Source organism: Callospermophilus lateralis, chromosome 13, assembly GCF_048772815.1.
Source record: "Callospermophilus lateralis isolate mCalLat2 chromosome 13, mCalLat2.hap1, whole genome shotgun sequence".
Classification (NCBI taxonomy): domain Eukaryota; kingdom Metazoa; phylum Chordata; class Mammalia; order Rodentia; family Sciuridae; genus Callospermophilus; species Callospermophilus lateralis.
The window spans coordinates 57,875,438-57,895,677 of NC_135317.1; the positions used below are offsets into that span (position 1 = coordinate 57,875,438).

At 53.0% G+C, this 20,240-nt stretch overlaps 1 protein-coding gene across 4 annotated transcripts in view; it reads right to left on the reverse strand.

The window, feature by feature from the left end:
• The window catches only part of Coq8a (coenzyme Q8A), a 35,925-nt gene that overhangs the window by 3,704 nt on the left and 11,981 nt on the right, over positions 1-20,240 (reverse strand). For all 4 annotated transcript variants that reach the window (XM_076832323.1, XM_076832319.1, XM_076832320.1 and 1 more), the window contains 7 exons: positions 15,829-16,014; positions 12,362-12,775; positions 12,039-12,105; positions 5,153-5,224; positions 2,128-2,250; positions 535-620; positions 290-430 (listed from right to left, as the gene is read on the reverse strand). In XM_076832323.1, the coding sequence (XP_076688438.1) occupies positions 290-430; positions 535-620; positions 2,128-2,250; positions 5,153-5,224; positions 12,039-12,105; positions 12,362-12,775; positions 15,829-15,996 (1,071 nt within the window). In that variant the 5' untranslated portion in view covers positions 15,997-16,014. The remainder of the gene's footprint in view (positions 1-289; positions 431-534; positions 621-2,127; positions 2,251-5,152; positions 5,225-12,038; positions 12,106-12,361; positions 12,776-15,828; positions 16,015-20,240) is intronic.

Sequence of the window (20,240 nt, forward strand, 5' to 3'; positions counted from 1 at the left end):
GAACTAACCAAGCTATGACCCAGTGCAACCCTGTTCTCCACCTTCTACTTGTCCCATCCCTAGGAACCACTACCAACTCAGCCCCCTCCCTTCAGCTTAGGCCCCCAAAGGAAGGCAGTCACTGTCCCCAGCCATCCTGAGCCACACTCACTCCTTTAGCAAAAACTTCTAGAGCACCCAGTACCTGCAAGGCTGAGGGGTGTGGGGTGCAGAGGTGCCACAGCAGGGCCCGACCCCACCATCTGCAGCACCCACTCCCATGGGATCTAATGCACACTGAGGCACCCACCTGAATCTTCATGGCCACCTCACGGCCACCCTTCATGCGGGCCAAGTGCACCTGCCCAATGGAGGCGGCTGCAAAGGGGCGTTCCTCAAAGTACTCCAGCTTGTCCCTCCAGCTGGGGCCCAGATCATTGTTGAGAGTTTTCTGCAGAGGGGCCAGGGAAGGGCCATGAGCACAGGCAGCCTCACCGCCTGTCCCACCCTGAGAGGCTCCCAAGCTGCCGGGCAGGCACCCCCCGCCCACCTTACCGTCATCTGCTTCAGTGGCATGAAGTCGGCGCTCTGCCGCACCCGCTCGAAGATCCTGGCCAGATGGGGGTTGATGAAGGCGTCGTCTAGAATGCACATGGGAAACCCGGGCTAGTGGCAGGGCCACCAGTCAGCCTGCACTGTGAGGCCAAGATCTGCTTCACCCTCCCCTCACGGTGAAATACGCGAGGTTCAGACAAGACAAGCAGCAGGCCCCAGACCACACAGCGGCCCTTCCTCCTACCCTACCCTGGGGCACCTTTCCTACCTGGCACACCCAGGCTCCTGAGGGTATGCACAAGGACTCTGGAGGGGACACTGGAGCACTACGCTGGGGTGGGCACACTCCTAGGGTACTGGCCAGCCGACTCCAGAGACAAATGCACCCCGGCCACTTCAGCCCTCCCCAGCAGCAACAGGGCAAGAGAGCAACTGCAAGGCCTGGCCTTCCAAGCCCTTTGACCTCAGCTACAAGGCCCAGGCGGGGTCCCAAACTCACCCCAGTGACCTGAGAAGGGGTGACTGTAGACATAACATGTCAAGTTTTTCCATTTGGAAGAAGATTAAAACCACCTAGAATCTGACTACCACCAGACAACCAGTCCCCCTGACCTTTTTTCTACATGTTTCATTCCTACTTGGAGTCACAACACGTGGACACTGCTAGTTCTCTGGGGCAGTGTCTCAAAAACACCTCCCCAGGCAGTAAGGTTGTTTTCCAAAGTCTTTGGGAACAGTGCTGGGGTAGGTGGCCTGATAGTCACGTGCATGTTCCCTCACAGCTCCCCAGCCCGACCTTGCTTGCCTTGGCCCCATGTAGCTGCCAGCCACAGGAATCCCAGGATGAAGCCCAGCAGCTGGCACCCAGCTACACCCGCCCAAGTCTGCCCTTAAGTGAGTCAGCGGACAGGACCGCGGCAGCCACAGGTCTGAGCACGGATGGATCAAGGCAGATACGTGCTGCCCACAGGCCCTCTGAAAAGTTCTCACCCAGCTGCAGGACACCAGCGCCCACGCCCCATACCACCTTAAGTATTAGCACCTGGTTTGACCTTGGGTGGGCAGTGGTCTGACTGCCCAAGAGGCAACCTGTTTCCACTGAGTGCTGCTTCGAGGCTGCTCTTCCCCATGGGACTCTGCTGAAGGCCAGAGGACCCCTCGACAATGCCTCTCGGAGCCAACCTCCTTGGTCACTGCCTTCCATTCTCTGAACCATGAATGTGACCCTACACCTAATGCTGCCACTGTCACCATGGCTCAGGAGGTCCCCAAGAAGTTCCCTGTGACCAACACAACAGGGTGCAGAGGACAGTCTTGTGTCAACTGCAGAGATGTGTGATAACCTCTGGGCTTCCCAAACACCCACAAAGAAGCAAGAAACACGACAGCAGGCTCCTATGGAAGACGCTGTCCAAACACCCTGCCCAGCCTGGTCTCCCAGGACAGGGCAAGCAAAAGTCAGTGGCCAGCAAATATCCCTCCCACCCCCACACCCTACTGCTGAGGTCTCAGTGAGCCAAAGCTCTACACCACTGTCCCCTACCTGAGCTACCCAGGAGCCCTGGAGCAGGAACAGAGACCACCATCACTCACCCTGGATGCTCAGCATCTGGCCCAGCTTCAGCGCTGCCCCGCGCACCTTACACAGCGTGCTCACAATGCGCTCTGCATTCGCTTCTGACAGGAAGGGGCTGGAATCCAGCACGGCTTTCTTCCCTGTGGGCAGAAGGGTCACCACACACTGGGAATGCAATGAAGGAAAAGCCCACATCAAGCATGACCGAGGGAAGCTCAGCCAGTGTCTGTGGCCTCCTGGGTACCCACCCAACTGGTAATGCAGTTAACGCCACAATCCATACACCTCCACCTCTGTGACACTGCGAGGCTCCCCAGGACAGCTGGCCCCCCAGACCCGCCTCTGGCCCCTTCTAATGCACACACCTACAGGGTCTCTCCCTCCACGAGGTGCTACAGGAGGGGGCAGGAGAGGGGGGAGAGCTGGAAGGCCCCATAGCACCCAGACAAGAAAAGTCTGTGTCCCCCACTTGGTTTACTGACTGAAGGTCCTCTGCACCCCGAGGAGCAGTGTCCATATGCCACACTGGGCCAAATAACTACAGTCAAGGGACAGGCACTGAGGGTCGACAGCCCCAGCCCAGCTGGTTGCCAGCTGGTTGCTGCATCTCCTCTCTGCCCACAGGCCCCACAGCCCAGTGCAGCCAGATGGCCATGGGAACATGCAGTAACCCCAAGGTCCCAGGTGACACTGGAGAGTAGCCAGGTGTCAGGCGATGACTCCAAAGAGCAAGAGGTGGCCAGCTGAACCCTGCTGCCAGCCAGTGTCATGGCCAGAGGGAATAGGCCCTCTGCCTAAATGTGGAGTCTGCCCTCATGCAGAGGTGGGGAGAGGCCTGAGCTGGGGTTTAGGGTCCAGGGCCCCCTCAGTGGTGCTCCTGGCTGGGCTTTCAGCTTTTGTGACATTCAGGGCTTTTCCTGCCCTCTTTCCTCTGAGTCTAGTTAGATCAGAAGATCCTTCTCCAGCTCCCACAGTGCCTGGCGCCTGCCTCAACTCCCATCACTAGGGGCCTGGAAAGGACAGAGGATTCAGCAAGGGCGTTTTTAGTGTTAGTGCTGGAACACTTTGGGATGTGATGAGAGATACAATGCTCAGAGTAGGACTGTGCCCCTTCCCTCTGCCCAGGGCCATGTCTAACATGGACTCTGACAAACCAGGGCAGGTGGGCTGCTCAGGGAAGGCTCTGGAGAGGAAACGCTCAGAGGAACAGAGGACCTGCCGGCTGCAGGTGGGTATGCGGGAAAGAGGGAGGCTCCTCCCAGGTCCCAGACAGCAGGATGGAGTCTGGGAAGGTAAGAGATTTTAGCTCCACAGAAAAAGGCTGAGCTACCCTGAGGGGCCAAACTATGACCCACTGGAAGGATAGAAGGGTCCCTGGCAATAGCAGAGGGCCAGAGCTGAGGGAAGACAGCCCCTCATAGCCCCTGAGGAGCCTGGGGCTAAAGAGGCAGGAAAGGGAGGGAACCTGGGAGAGGGCACTGCACAAAGCCCAAGAGGGAGGTTTTTCTCCTAACAATATGCAGACCAGGACTGGGCTAGCCTCAGAGCTTCTGAGTTTGGGGAACAGTGCCTGGCCCAATCTGGGGTTTCTCATGTAGCCCTCCCCAAAGCTGGCCAATCCTCACAGGCTGGAGGAACACCCCCAGCTCATAACAACCCAGGGGACCAGGACGCACCATAGGCCTAGTGGCACACCCCCAATGCCAGAGCAGTCCCCCCAGGGCAGAGCTCAGCTGGCCTGCTCAGGCAGGTGGAGTGCAACATGGGGTTGCCCAGGGCATCCCACCCTGACTGGAGCCCCTACTTGCAGGACTAATGAACTTGGGCCCCTTCACCCTCAGCTTCGGGTTACCACTGTCCCTGACAAAGGACACCAACTGTAACCTTGGAGCCAGGCTGGCCTCTTCTCTGCTTGAAGAGGTGGGGTGGAGAACAGCCAGCTCTGGGCTGCAGGCAGGAGGGATGCTGGCCCTGAGGAGCCCTGGCTTCTCGTTCCAAAGAAACCTAGGCTTCATATCCCAAAGTGTTTCAGCACCAGCACTAAAAATATCCTTGCTAATTCCTCCATCCTCCAGGGCCCTTCTAAGGACGCACAAGGTGCCCCATGTCCCCAGTCCTCAGGTGTCTGTGGGAATGGGGCTAATGCTACAGTTGAAGAGGGTCATCCAGGTAGCTGGCAGGAGGGCCCCCTGGGCGGGATGGAGGTGTGAGTCACCATAATGAGCTGATGTGTCCTGAAAGAACCGAGAGGAGCCCAGCCTGGAACTACAAGTATATTTGGGAAATCCATTGAGCAGACAGCTCTATCATGCTGCCCACAACAGCCCCAGGAGCCTGCTTAGGTACAACTCTGCTGGGTTGACTTCATAGCCACCTTTCTAACCCTTTCTGGAGAAGTCTGGGGAGGCGGGCACATTGGCACATCCAAGATAGGAGGCAGCCAGAGCCTCAACTGCTCCCCCTGGCCACCATCACAACATCTAGCGCTTCCCAGGGCTTCAGTGTGGTCAGTCTACAGAACACTCTCCAGAGTGCCAGCCCACAGCTGGCCATCACACCAGTGTTCTACACAATCATTCTGACCTGACTGTGGTCCTGGACCTGGGAGGCAGAGGACAAAGGTTTTGTATCTCTGCCCTAGAGACCAGAGTCTCTGGAGAAGCTATGCCCTCCCCAGATCAGAGTCAGCAAGGAAAGGACCCTGTGGGTCTGTCCGAAACACCTACATCTTTACCCACAGGGAAGAGGGCACCTGACAGGCCAGACCAACCGACCCCAGAGGCACCTGGGAGAGCAAGACAGGAAGTGAGTGCAGAGCACAAGGTGGTAGTAGGTGTGAAGTGGATATGTGGGCAGCCAGAGGGAACCAGCAAGGGCTAGGTGCCAGCCAAGGCTGGAGAATGCTGCCTTCCAGCTGCAAACACTCTAGAGCAGGAGAATCTGATTGTAAGGACATCCAGGCTCCAAGTTCTGGAGCCCTGGGAGCCAATGGGCTCCATATTCCAGAGCCCCTCTGCCCCTCCCACACAGGGTCTAGCTCACCTGTGGTCTCAGGGCGCAGACTCTTCTTGGCAACCTCCGCCAGTGCCCCAAAGCCCAGGCCCACGGCCAGACCTGCAAGGAAGGAGGAGGGAACAGACACTAAGTGCTCATACAGGGCTGGGGCCACCATTGCCACCAGGTCCAGGCAGACACTGCTATAGCTCACCAGGGACCCTCTTGCTGGCACCCAGTATTTTGAAAAGGGGGATGGGGTGGGAAATAGCCATTAGTGGTTTCAAGAGAACATTAGGGAGGTGTTTCCTGTGAAAAAGTCTGTGCATCCCCCACCTCCATCACCTCTGGTAACCTACAGACCTGGGGCAGACACACAGACCCCCAGGTGGCACCTGCTGGAAACACATTGAGAAGAACAGGCACAAATGGGAAGATGGACCAGGCATGGTCTGTGGGCCAAGGCACCTGGCAACAGAGGGCACCCACTGAGGCATGTACCACCGGCTTCAAGTCTGGAGGAAAAGCCTCCAGGAACCTAGAATTCTCTAAGGAATCCCTGAAGTAACGTAAAGCAACGGGTGGGGGGAGCTGGAACCATCTGCAAATGCAGAAGAAAGAATGTCCCCATAGCAAGGCCACGGGGACTTGTGGGAGCTGCAGTTCCCACCTTGCCCTCCTGGTAGCCAGCACTGACAATAGTCTGAGGACAGCGGGGCCCTCGCAACCCCTTCTGCAATCTTGTAAATCAAAACTCATTAACACCTTGCTTGTCCACAAGTAAAATCGTGGACAGTCCTCACCGTTCAGTAAAACCCATCTCCTGGAGCCCAGCAGGTTCAGCCTGTGTCACAGAGAGCCCCTGCAGCTGCTCAGGGTCTGTGTCTTCTCATTTCAAACTCACTTCTAGCTGGCTGCCCAGGGCAGGCACACAATTAGTGGAGAAAATGTTGAGCATGTGATGAGCACGCTGACTTGGAGGAAAGATACCACCTGCCCCAGGATGAGCAGCCTCAGGGTGAGCAGCCTCCAGGAGCACAACCTGCCCAGAGTGGGTGGTTGCCACTGGGTGCTGTTTAAGAAGCAAGGGAATCTACATCCATATCTTCATTTTACAAATTTTCTATAGCAATGATGCATTACTTTTAAGAAAATATTCTATTTACTAAAAAGTTTATCTATCTCATGAATAAGAAATTTAAAAGTCAGAACTTAACTCAATTTAAAACGTTTTTCAATACATTTTACCCACCACTAGGTGGCAGTGCACCCTCTACTTCATGGGCTGTGACAGCAGCTCCTGCCTCACCCCTGGTTGTGAGGATTAAAGGGGAAAAAGTGCTCACAGGAGGGCAGGCACAGGGTACTGTTTGTTACAAATGGTACTGTTACAAGAGCGTTTTATTTACAGTGAGCCTATTCAAAATGGTCAGGCCAGTGCCAAGCAAAAGAAATCTAACATAAGCCATAGATACTTCAAATTTTCTAATAGCTCCACTTTAAAAAAAGCAAGAAATATCTGAAATGAATTCTAATATATTTCATTTAACCCAATATATCCAAAATAGTATCATGTCAATAATAAACATAAAATTATTAGAGATATTTTACATTTGTGTGCATTTATACTAAGTCTCCAAAATACTGAATGGATTATACATACTCTCAGCACTTTAGACCAGACACATTTCAAAGGCTCAGTGTACTGGAAGCAATATACTGTCACCAAGTCAAGCTCTGGCAATTGCAGGAAGAAGCCAGCTTCAGTAAACGTCCTTAGGCAGGAAAGTAAACACACCACCGAGGGCAGGTCTAGATGTTGGTGGGTACACCAGCTGTCTTCTCTTGGACGTATCTCTAGCCCCAGCTCCAGAGGGCACTGGGCACAGAGCTGGGAGGCGGAGTCCCTGATTAAACATTAATTTTCTACCACCTGCCTACCTTACCCTACCCTGCACGTTATCTTAGTAAGATAGCAGATAATATTGACCTTCACACCTTAGCAATCTTCAGTAATGTTTTTCTGCATCCAGATTCTTCTCTGCCTAGACCAAGTCCAGAGACAAGCCCACAAAAGAGGCAGATGTCATCAGAGGTCAGTCATTCAGTCTGGTCCCTTGGAGGCAGAAGCATGTTCCCCTACTACCCTGTGGCTGAACCCCTCAAATGTTCTGTCAAACTGGCCATTTCCATGCTCCCAGACAGAGTCAATGCTCTGTAATGATAAGAATCTGTCATTAAAAAAATCCTCAAAGGGACATTCTACAAAGGAGAGCTCAGGCTTCTTCAATGGCCCTATATGTCCCCCAGGACAGTCCCAGTGCCACACAGACAGACAGGTTCCCCACAGCCGACAGCCCAGCTAATGAAAATGAGCCCAGGTGGCCAAAAGCTTTGACCTTGGCCTCTCCAGCTCCTGCTCTCAATGAATCTAGAATAAACTGGCTCCTCCCCCACACACCTATCCTGGACCTGGGACTCTCAGAACCCCAGCCAGTTCTGCATTTTTCCAGAAATAGGTGGGACTTGGTGGCAGTTCCAGGAAGATGGATGGCTCAGCTAGGATGCCCCCCCCCCATCCTCATGAAGTGCCCACACTCAAATTTCTGCCCCTCCAGGAGGGTCCCACCTCTGTACCCTGAGGCCTCAGGAAAGAGCACCGCTCCCTGTTCTAAGATGCTTAGCCCACAAAAGAAGTCCTGAAGAAAGATATCCCCGAGGTCCCTGTCAGCAGCCAAGCCTCCCTCCTGGCCTATGAAGGTGCCTGCCTTCTCTGAGAAAGCTCCTGCCATCTCTCTCACAAAGCAAGGTTCTGCAGTAGGAGTAGCAGGGAGCAGGGCTCCCCAAAGCCAGGGCACCCTGGGCCTGCTCAGGGTGATGATATCTGGGAGCCCAGGCCTCCCTTGATAGGCCTCTTCCTCCCTCCAGTCCCTCTGGAGGTCAGAGCCAAGCAAGGTCCTCCCTGAGTAGTCCCTGGGACTCTTCCCAGATACCAGAAGTGAAAAAAGCAAAACACAAAACGCCTCCGAACAAACGGGGCCCTTTCTGAGAGGCCGGATGGAAAGCACTTGAGGGCAGACACACCCACGGAGGCAGTGATCCTGCAGCCTTGGCTTCACCTGTTCACACAGCAAGGTGAAGGGAGGCTGCAGTGGCAAGGGGCATGCGTACCTAAGGATGACCCCAGCAGCACACTCACATGACACACTGTGCCAGCCACTGTCCTGAGCCTTGCTTTTTTTTTTTTTTTTTTTTTGCAGTGCTGGGACAGAACCCAGGGCCTCACACATGCTGCATAAGCACTCTACCACTGAACGGCACCCCAAGCCCAGGTCCTGTTTTCCTTAATACATCGAATGATCCATCTGATCCACACACAGTACAGGGTCAGGGATATTTTCCTTTGCTTCCAGAATCCTTGGTGATGCAGTCTCTGTCTCTACCACCATCTGGCATCCTACAGCCACCCTGAGCCCCAGGAGAAGACAGGGTCTGGGGAGGGGGCTTCAGCCTCCACACAGAAGCAAGGGAAACAGGAAAGAGCAGGAGAGAAGTTCTCCAAGGCTTGTTCTCATAGACTCTCAGATCTGTCCTCCATTCCCATAAGAGGACAAGCGAAGAGGTGGGGACATCTCACACGGCTCCTCTGCTGGCTGTCGGGGGAACAAGGTGGCCTAACCACAGGGCCAGTCAGCTCAGACTTCCACACACATGACAGAGGCCTGGGCTGAGGTCCTAGAGCTGTCACAAACATGCATGTGGCCTGGACAACGTCCTAGCTCAGCTTCCTCATCTGTAGCTACAGAGAATAACAATACTCTCACCTGAGACACCGAGTTTCTGAGCGGCAAAATACACAAAAAGCCCCTTTTAAAGATTCCTCCTGAGAAAGCAGAGGCAGGCTGCACCTTTTCTTCTGTATCCAGAGCGCATCTATCTCACTGCAGTAAACACGCACCTGGAAGAGGACTAGCAGGAAGAAAAAGTCCCTGGGCACCCTGGTGTCACTGCATGATAGTCCTTGAGGTGAGACCTAACAGGGTCAGCCTTAGACACAGCCCTATCAGCAAAGGAGGTATCATGCCAGTAGGCTGGAGAATATGACTCTGCACAGAGGGGGTGGACACTCCCTGACCCACCAGCCCCTACTACTCTGCCACTCTCCTCCAACCAAGTGACCAAGGGCATCACCACCATGGGACGCTCTGCACTACCCCTGGCAAGCCACAGCAGTCTCAACCATTGTCTGGAAACCAAGAGGTACAGCAAGCTTTCACCCTCTCATTCTTTATCTTGGGAGAATAAAGGTCCTTTGTTCTTCTGCAGTTACCTGAAGTTCAGTTCTGACCCCAAATCCAATAAATGACCCAATGTTTCACAATTTCTTTAGCAAAATCTAATATCCAAAGACCATGCTGCTCATAGCGTAATAGTCATAATGTCTCGTAGCCAAACTGGACTTAGGATTTTAATCAACATCTCAGCATCAAAAAGAGCCACTGAAATTGCAAACCACCCGCAGCTAACCTCCTCAAATAGCTGTCTGCGTCCCTTCAGCAACACTACCTGCCTCAGATCTAGAGCAAGCCCTTTCCTTCCTACTTCTATTGTAAAAGCTCATCCCCTATCAGTCTACGTTTCAAAAACATGTCACCTCTAATGAGGGGGAAAAGGTTAGAAGTATTTTCAGAACAAGGTAGAACAACACTGCTTCAAACTGTGTGGACTCACCAGTGAGCCTCGCGTTTCACACCGTGGAGAAGGGCACACTTACACCATGTGTCCATGTCTCCGAAACAAAAATAATCCTTTCCTAATGTGTATGGTTATAAGGATCTTGATATTAATTCTGATCATTCTTATTCAAATTCTTTCCATTTAACATGTGCAAGCACGCACATATGGTGTGGTGTGGTGTGTGCTATGGCTCAGACTCAGGGCCTGGCACAGGCAAGGCAAGTGCTCTACCACTGAGCTACGTCCACTTAATTGACTTTTTGATTTTGCATTCATTAAAAGGTCATAATTTACAGTCTGAAACCCTTTGGGTGGGACAAATGGCTGCAAATTAGCCTTTGAGGCCAGAAGAGCACATTCTTTCATGACCGGGCTCCTCTTTGCTCCAATCCTGCCAACTCCAACCTGAAACTCCAACCTGTTGCTTGGACAACAATGTGGGCGGCTCCACATCACAGCTGTGGGCAACCTCCAGCACACTCCCCAGGATGGCTCCAGGCACCAAGTGCTGTCAACAAAGGCTCAAGAAGCCAAAAGATCTGTGCAAAGCTCCTGCCAAGACCAGGGCTTCTCCTCACCCCAACCCAGGCTCCCTCTGGCTGCCCATATCACCACCCTCTGAGGAGAGCTGCCCACCCTGTGTTCTTTTTCCTCCACATCTTCCCATGTAACTCCTTCCACTTCAGTCTTGTCCTTAACCTGCCAGCCTTACCTGGGCTTCATGTGTTGCATCGAATTCTAATTTGCCATCAAGACTTTCATTCTGGCCACGTTTCCCAAACAGAGGCTTTCATTACCCCACTGCCTCTTCTCCTGCCCCTAGCAGACTCCCAGGAGAGGAACACACCCAGCCTAAAACAGTCAGCTCAGCCTCCTGGGCACAGGGCTCACCTTAGGCAACAGTGAAGCAAGGAGGAGGAGGGTTACAGAGGAAAACCACAGGTGTCCTGCCTCCAACTCACAGGGACAAGGAGAACCTCCAGGAACAGAAATAAGTGCTGGACAACTACTGGCCACGTGCAAAGGGAGGAGCATGCCAAATCTCTGCGGAACCATCAAAGGCCATCATGACAGTGACTCTCAAACACATTCTGGTGGAAGAACCCCAGGAAGTTATTATGGTCTATGGGGAACTGCTTGAAAGGGTAACCCGTGCTTTAACTCAAATGACACTTTTTACTAAATTCTTGAACAGTAAAGAAGCAGAGGATGCCAAATTTTAAGATGACAATTATGGAACAAAACATTACCACTGGGAAAACTACCCAATTAGCTTAGTCTTCTCTGTACACTTAACACAGAACACACACGCTGGTCCAGCTCCTGAGCACCTTGCTGTCGGGAGAGCAGTGTGTGGGCCCCTGCCAACAGCCAGTCCTGGACAAGAAGGACGGATGCCATATCCAGACCCTGAGTGCTTTTAAAGGACCATGTGTTGGAGGCTTGGTCTCCATCTGTGGGCCTTTAGGAGGTGGGGCCTAGTGATAGGAAGTTAGGCCATTGGTGGTGTGTCCTTGAAGGGAATACCGAGACTCTGGCCCCTTCCTGTCTCTTCACTTCCTGACCACCATGAAGTGAGCAGCTCTTCCTGACACATGCCCTCGCCACAAGGTACCAGGTCACCACAGGCCCAAAGTAAACAGACTCAAGCTACCATGGAATGAAACTTCTGAAATCATGTGCCAAAATAAATCTTTCCCCCTTTTAAGTTGATTATCTCAGGTATCGTATCACAGTGACGGGAAAGCGGACTAGTACAGGGGGGCTTTTAAAAGAGAAGAGGCGGCACTGATGACCAGCATGTATGATGGAAGAGACTTCGAAAGCAGCCTCCTTCCTGGAGAGGCTTCCAAACAGCTATCAGGAGTGAGGCTAGGGCAGGAGGAAAGGGTGACGCTGCAGAGACTCCCCCTCCCAAGTGAGACCTGCCAAGGAGTTCAGGCTGCAGCGCACGGCAAGGGATCAGTCACACCCCAGCCCCAGGGGTGAGCCCAGACAGAGCTAGAGTCCAGAAACTGGGTCATCAGCTGTGGAAAACATTCATTCCCCCAACAGTCAAGGCAAGGGCAGATACCTCCACCTGCTGCCCCCTCCCAGAACATGGCTGGGTCCCCACCCACTCCCACCTCCAGGCAGGCCCCACGGTAGCCCCAGCTTTCCTTGCCCAGGACTGACTTGGCACACATGGCCACCTTACCTCCAAAGTTGGCCAGCCGCCCAATTCGTGTAACTGGCACCTTCCGCTCCCGAGCCCGCTCACTGAGCTGGAGGGAGAAGAGAGAGACTTATATAATCAGCAAACAGGGATAAGACCAACCTCGGGGGTTCACACTGCCCCCACATCCCATTCCACCCCAAAAGGCAGCAGTTCTACCTGACAGCACATTCCACCAAGAGGCCACCACATTCCTAAAAACCCAACCACAACACCCACAAAAAATCCCCAAAGGGGAAGCTGACACCAATACCACGGTGAGTGGGAACCGCCCAGCCCCACACCAAGGGGCCTCCCAGACACACCATCTGCTTGTGTGGTTTGCTCTCAGGGCGACCCTTGGCCTGCCGGGCCTTCTCAATGTCCTCAGCCGTGAGGCCCCCCACTGGGGACTGGTCCTGGTGGAAGAACCTTCGCTGGAAGCCGGGGGCAGAGAATAAGTCTCTGGGTTCTGCAAAGAATCTCCCGTTAACTCTGCCCAGAGGGGAGGCTCCCTGGCCCGGGAGCCCAGTTTCCCTAAAGGGTCCACTGGCAACATAGGCAGGAGCTGGGCCCTCGCTGTGGGCATGACCCAGAGGAGGAGACAGTGACTGGTCAAGAGTGGAGGTGACAGAGAAGTCTGCAGAAGATCCAGACGCCTGTGTCCCTGAGAAGTGGACCTCTGCTTCCAGGTCGTCAAAGCTCTCAGTGGCCTCAGTCTCTCCATGCATATCCTGACCCTGAAGGAGAAAGGCCAATGTGAGAACCACAGGACAGAACTCCACTCCCCACCTCTCTAATCCTTCAGAGGAAACACCATGCTACACCCAAGACCCACGGCCCCCTTCCCAGCCCAGAGCCAGGACCCAAATTGCCATCTGTTTCTTCCAGGGCTCTGCTGTGTGGTCCCAGGCAGGCAGCCAGGGAGGGGGCTGCAGAGGTTTGGGAAAGGAAAAGCTTTCAGAGGAAACCACCACCAAGGGCCAGCCAGGGCGAGGGGTGCACAGATGGGAAGCAGCCGACCCACTCCAGGCCAGCACCTCACTGCAGACATGAGCTCCAGTCAACAAGGGTGTGCAGTTAAGAGCTTCTCAGAGGAGAAGTGTCACAGCCAGGACTGGGCCTGCTGGGCCTGGGAGCTCCTGATGCAGGGGAAAGGGAACACAGGACACGCTGTATTTTCTTCATAATGGTCACCCAGGCCTGACCTCTGGGGCACTGATTCTTTCTACTTTTGAACCTGGAATGACCTTAAGTGAGTCCCTAACCCTTTTTTGCTACTTCCTCAACTGAAAATAGAACCCCTGCAGCCTGAGTGACACAGGTCAAAGCCAAGGCCAAGGAACCTGCCCAAGGAGGCTATAATTAGATAGCACCAAGTCCTGAAGCCAGTGGCCCGGATTCCCTGGTTCAAGTGAAATCATCAGGATACATGCTTCCCACAGGTTATGCAAAACCAGGAGGAGATTCCAAATCTTCATACTCTCATCAGCCTAAGAAGAGGACGGGCTATGACTGTCATTTCACAAAGGGAAACTAAGGCTGAGAGTTAATGTGATTGACAAAGCTTTCAGCCATCAAATGGCAGAGCAGGGGTCCTAAGCCAAGGTTTGCCCTGCCAAATACCCCAGGTCACCCACTTTTCTCATAGTAGAAATTGATCACATTTGGACTCACTAGGCATCTCTCAGATGGCCACTGAAGCCCTGGAGCAAGGAGTCTGGGGCAAGGTGCATAAGCCATGGCAGGGGCCCTTCCTACTCCTTAACTGCAGGATGGCCACGTGGCCTTGGATTCCAGCTACTGACATGGTGGTGGAACCCCTCAGGCAGTGAAGGATCCCCAGTGCCTCAGAGGGACTCTGTAAGTGCCTACCAAATGGTGTATGAACAAATCCCTTGGGGAGATGAAAGCAGGTAGGTTCCTAGAGTCACTGAACCTTCATTTTCTTGGGGTGGGGTGGGTTGGGCGGGTGGCAACCATAAATCTAAGTGCTAGGGAACAAACAGAAGCCAAAACAGTCATCCTCCTCAGGTACCTCCTTCACAGTGGTGAATGGTTACTCGCTCCTACCCCAGGAGCTGTTCTGGGGGATGGCCCTTCCTCTCCCAAACACAGGGGCTCAGGCTTATGGGAGGGGAGTGATCCTGGGCAGAGGCCCTTCTGGCGCTGGTGGAGAAGGCCTGCCCAGGTCTAGCACACTATCTCACTTCTGGGTGGGCCCAGGGAGCTAGGGCAACCTCACTTGGAACTCCGAGGGTTCCACAGGCAGATCAGTCAACAGAAAGGCGAGGGTTCCTTGCCACAGAAGGCATCGAGCAAGACAGCTGGGGCCACAGCCCAGTGTCAGCAGAAGGCAGGCAACAACAGGGATCTTGACTGGGGGCAGCGCAAGGATTCAGGCCCTGTCACTTTATCATGGGTCTGGTGACAAACTGCTTAGATTCAGTTTTCTCTTCTGAGAAAATGGGGTAAGCATCCACGCCTGGCCCCATCCCAGGACATAATGAGGGACACTTAAAAGTTAAAGGTCTATGTGTAGGGCAAAAGAGACACTGTACCACCATTAACCCCAGCAGAAGAGGCGCTGGGAATCCCACGCCTAAGACTGAGCAGAGTCCTGGGAACTATGACAACCTCACGGCCAGAGAAGCATGGTGACCTTTGTTCAGAGGTCAGCCAGTCACAGGTCAGAAACGGAAGGAATGAGGAGCCAGGCGGCCACTGCAACAACTACAGATACACACAGCTTCCTCAGACCCTCAGGTTATCAGGAACAGAGGGACACCACAGTGGGCAATGCCCTGCCTGGGTAGGCCTGTCTACACTCCGCAGCACTCAATTTTGCTTAAAAACCATGTCTTAGATGGAAGATGCAGAGGCTTCTCTCCACCTCCGCCCCCCCCCCCCAGAAAGGGGGACAAGATGGAGGCCAAAGACGAAGCTGCCCTCAGCAGGGCTGTGCCAGCCGCCATCTTGGAAAAGAGTGGCGCCCCCAAGTCAGGTGCCCAGAGGTGTTCAGCAAAAGAAAGGATAAAATGGAGGTCAGCTCTTAGCTGAAGCTCAGGAGGCTCAGCAGGAAGAGCCTTCAAAGACTGAGCCACGCCAGTCAACACCGGGGCCCTGCCATGTACTGCATGTGTATGCCCCCAAATCCCCTGCTGAAACCTAACCCCCGGGTGCTACATTAGGAGGAGGGGCCTTTGGGAGATGATTAGGTCATGAGGGTGCCTCATGAACTGGACTAGGGTCCTCATAAAAAAGACCCCAGAGAGCTCCTGGCCCTCCATCTGCCATGTAAGGACACAGCAAGGCGCCAACCACGAATTAGGAAACAGGTCTTTGGACACTGAATTCACCAGCGCCTTGATCTTGGCCTTTCCGGCCTCAAAACTCTGAGAAATAAATATTTGCTAATTAAGCCTCCCAGTCAATGGCATTTTTTAAAATACTTTTTTAGTTGTAGATGGACACAGTACACTTATTTTATTTATTCATTTTTATGTGGTGCTGAGGTTCGAACCCAGCGCCTCACATGTGCCAGGCAAGTGCTCTACCACTGAGCCACAACTCTAGCCCAGTCAATGGCATTTTGCTACTAAGTGACCACACCCTCACAAAGGGGCCCTGCCCTGGGACAGCAGGACATGCTGGCCACTGGGCTCTCAAGCCCTGTGCACAAGACTAGTCCCCAAGTGTCTGTGTCCTGATTACACCCCAGGCGTCACCAGGAGCTCCAGGCCTGGCCCTCTTCCCATCAGCGCTCCCCACATTGCTGGGATAGCCTCCTTACCTGCACCTTCCCCAAGACCATGCCAATCTGCTCCACAGCTGTGGACTGCAGAGCTCTGGCTGCCATGATGAGCTCCCCACCAAGGCCCAAGTGCTGCAGGTGGGTTTCCATGGCCGCCTGGGTCAGCTTGGCAAGGCCTTTGGCCACCATTATGGCATCCCCCAACATGGCAGCCTTCCTTCAGGGCTGGAAGAGAGAAGGCCAAGTCAGGGACAGGGTGCCACACCTCACACAGGCTACACCTCACTGACCAGCTCCACACCCAACTCTGGGCAGAAGGCAGCTGGTTGTGTGTGGGTTTTTTTTTTTGTTGTTGTTGTTTTCACAGATTTTCCCTTCTGATAAAAGCTGACAGAGGGAAATAAAAGGCCCAGGGCTCAAGGTAGACTTTGGTGACTCCCAATTCTCCATAGTGCTGAGCAGAATTAACAACTGTTGAGTTGACCGTCTTGTGCTCACCTGCCACGTTTCCTCACCTGGGCCTCGACACCCTGTGAAAATCCCAAGGCACAGAGAGGTGAAGTAACTGCTCAGAGAGATCAAGTGACAGGACTTGAACTGTGTGCTGACTCCTAGTTTAGTGCTCTCTCCTCCAGACCAAAACTTCATACTGGAGGAGGGCATCCCACTTCCAGAGTAGTCCCCTCACAATAGCTGTGTCCCAACACTTAGTGGCTTAGGGGTGCCTGTCCTGTCCCAAGCACTCTTACTTATTCCAATAAAGTCTCTGACAGACACCCAGGCTGAGGAAAGTACAGAGCCCTCCCTGACCCCCACCTCCATCAAGCCCCCTGGGCCTCGCCGAGTTACCAAGCCAATGTTTCCAAACTGCAGACCAGACCCACGGCACATTAAGAACAAAATGGCCCAGCGTGGGAGGGAGCACCAGGAAACCCCTCAGGAGCCTGTCACAGAAACGGATTCTGCTGGTTGTGTGTGTCCAGCTCTCTCCCTCTTCTGTCTACTGTTTCTCAACGTAGGTCAGAGTCAGAGACACTGAAAACTGCTAGGCGGAGTGAAGTCAGGTACAGCCTGGTGTGTCACTGACTACTCCAGGGGCTCCAGGCTGGGGTCTCAGATAAGTCCTGGTAACCCAGGGATGGCAGGGCAGGAGGACGCTGCAGGAAAAGAACAGCAGGACAGCCCACTGCAGCATCCAGGGAGCCCTGGCTAGGAGAGGAGGGGGACCTGTCTGGCCAGGTGAGCAGAGGTGGCAGGAGCGGCTGCAAGGCCCAGAGACAGCAAGTCAGAGGCAGAGAAGGGTGTGGATGGCACTTCAGGCAGGAGAGCTGCATGAACAAACAGGGGCAGGCTGAGGAGGGAGGGACAGGATGAGGGGGGCCTGGAGTTCCATCCTCTCGTCACATTGACAGCAGACAGGTGGGGAGACTGTGCAAGGACAATGACAAGGCTCCCTAACCAGAATTCCAGGGACAGCTGAACACAGCTCCCTCCTCCCTTCCTTTCCCAGGGAGCAGCCCTGGTCACTCCAGAGATCCCTGCAGGGATCAGCTCTGCTCCTAAGAACTGTCGTGATAATCAGAGAAACCCACTACTGCCCAGGCCCTGGGCACACGGGGATGAGCTGCCATAACATGCTTAGCTTACACCTTCCCTATGAGTGGGGGCTGCTACCATGTAACATCTTATAAACAGTCGATGACATGGTTATTACTGACCCCAGTTTATAAGTGAGAAAACCAAACCAGAGCAGTTAATTAACTGGCCAAGGTCACACAGCTCCTCAATAGTAGCCCTGGGGCCCAACCCAGCCCTGGCCTGCTCTGGGACCACACCATGCTGCCTCTCCAAACGCGTGGCCCACCAACTCACAGGGACAGGACATGACTCAGACACAAGTAACCACTCACATTCTAATCCAAGCCAGGGAGGTTTGGAGGTGACCACTGAAAAAGGTGTGAGACAGGGATGGGAGCTGGCCCAACCCATCACTGGGTGCCATGTCACACACTGGGCTCTGCTCTACACTCCTGCAATGAAGGCAATAGACAAGGGTAATCCCCACAGACCAAATGTCTAAGACGGGGAAGATAGTGTGCAATCATGACTCAAGTGGCCTGGGGCCAGCTTTCACCTGGCAGTCCAGGGTTCCACCCCTGACACACAGATGCACTTCAGTTCCCACCCTTAGGGGTAGAAGCACCCACCAGGGCCCTCTAGACCCCAGAGAGGGAGAAGGTTCTTGAAAGAGATATCAGGGACACGTGGTAGCAGAAGCAGAGGCCCCAGTCATATCTGTTCAGAAGGATCCTGTCAGTGGCCTCAGGACCATCCACCAGGTACAAGTCCTCAGAAACAGGCCTTCCTCTGGCTCACCTTTAATCAACCTGGACAACCAGGACAGGCATTGCCCTGTGGGGAGACCTGATAATGCCAAACCTCACCCCACCTACTACCTGACATCCAGTCTTCCTTAGAACATGCTCCTAAGACCTATCTTAAAAATTTAAACTTTGTTTTCAGACTTCAAACTCTTTCTGCCTAACTTTTCCACCCAGGTTGACATAACCACATACTAAAGTTTTACCACAGTGAATACGGTAAGCGAACTTTTTGGCCAATGTAGCCAGCCTGGCCTACTAATGGAAGTTCAACTTTAAAAAGCCACTCAAGGTCCCACACCAGCAGTAAGGGTGAATCCGGGACCCAACAGAGTCCTAATTCTTCTGGTTTCTAACTTGTCGACAAAACCGAAGTCTGTTGCAAGCTGAAATTACACCTCTATTTGGGAACTATGAAAAATTGTCTCTTTCTGTATCTTCCTAACCTTTTAATTTTGGTTCACATAGCCTACTTTCAAAATTAAAAAAAATATTTAATCTGGGAGTGGTGGCACTGTAATTCCAGTGATTTGGGAGGCTGAGGCACAAGGATCGCAAATTCAAGGCCAGCCTCAGTAATTTCGTGAGACCCTGTTTCAAAATAAAAAATAAAAAGGGCTGAGGATGTGGCTCAGTGGTTAAGTACCCCTGGGCTCAATTCCCAATACAAAAAAAAAATTGTTATGTTTTTCTTCCTATCTTTATGGCTGCATCTCACATTCCCAGGGAACTTCCAATCAGTGCCAAGTCTCACCCTAGATAATGGCCCTAGGGCCAGCACCAATGGAAAGAAAGTTCTTTGCATGAGTACTGTGAGGCAAAACTTGTTTTTCTCACAATCAACAGACATCACTAATAAACACAATCAGTGATTTGTGAGATTAACACACGGATCTCATAACCACCACAGCCAGCCCCTACCCACCCACCTTCGGCAAACATTTTTTACCTACCATGCAGGATTACACCCCAACCTCCCTCACAGTACAAAGTGAGCCAACCACTCACACCCTTATCAACATAGGAAGTTTTCTGCAAGGGAGACACTGCCCTCAAAGAAGCAAGGGGAAAACTACCAGAAGGATAGATCTTTCCATAATTTTTCTCACCTCTGGTTTTTAAAAATTGGGTCTCAAAAATCCTATTTCTAATTGACCACAATCCCAATATGACCCATAATTCAACCATCCTGAATTGTTGTCACAAACCCCTCTAGGAATGCCTAGAGAATCAGCAACTCTGGGGCATGCATGTTCAACACACTTTAAATTAAAAAAAGAAAAAAGAAAAGAAAAGAAAAGCCCCCCAAACACATTTAATACAGAAGCACCATGATTTCATCCACAAGCATCAAGACCCTCACTGGGACCAACAGTCCCCCTGCCCATTGCAACCTGCTGGTCCCTGTAGTGATTTTTGGGACCTCACCAATGAGAACCCCCAAAATGGAGCATTGCAGCTCAGGAAGCCTCAGTGCCTAGCCACTCACCTCTGAGTAGGGGAAGCTGAAAGTTCTGGGTGGTCACAAACTGCGTGGTAGGGGTGGAGGATGGGCTCACATTTGGGAATGCCCACTAGCTAGGAACTATAGAAAAAGAAAAGTCAACTCTGTTGTTCTTTCACTAACACCTCCTGCTACTCCGGCTAGTCCCTGCAGGCCCTGGGACGAACGTGCCCCAGCCTGGGGCACCCAGAGTGCAGTGGCATGTAGGCACATCTATAATGGGCAGACTCCAGGGAGATGCCAGAGGCCAGCTGGTGCTAATATGCCAGGATCAGAAGCAGATGCACCAGAAATACCTGCCCAAGTAGAAAAGACTGCTCTCAGAGCCTGGACATGGGCCCCAGCTCTGTCACCACCAGCTGTGTGACTCGGCCTCTTCATCCCTTCTCAGGAGGAGAGGGGTCAGGCCCTTTTCTGGCCCTACTGTACTAAACTGCTATTAAGCAAATAAACAAAGATATTCTCTAGAGAGAAAGAGAACTGGAATAAATGCAGTTTCCTATTCCTTGGGGACAGGAATTGAGAAAGCACAAGGTGGCTTGCACGGTCATGAGAGTCCCCAAGCT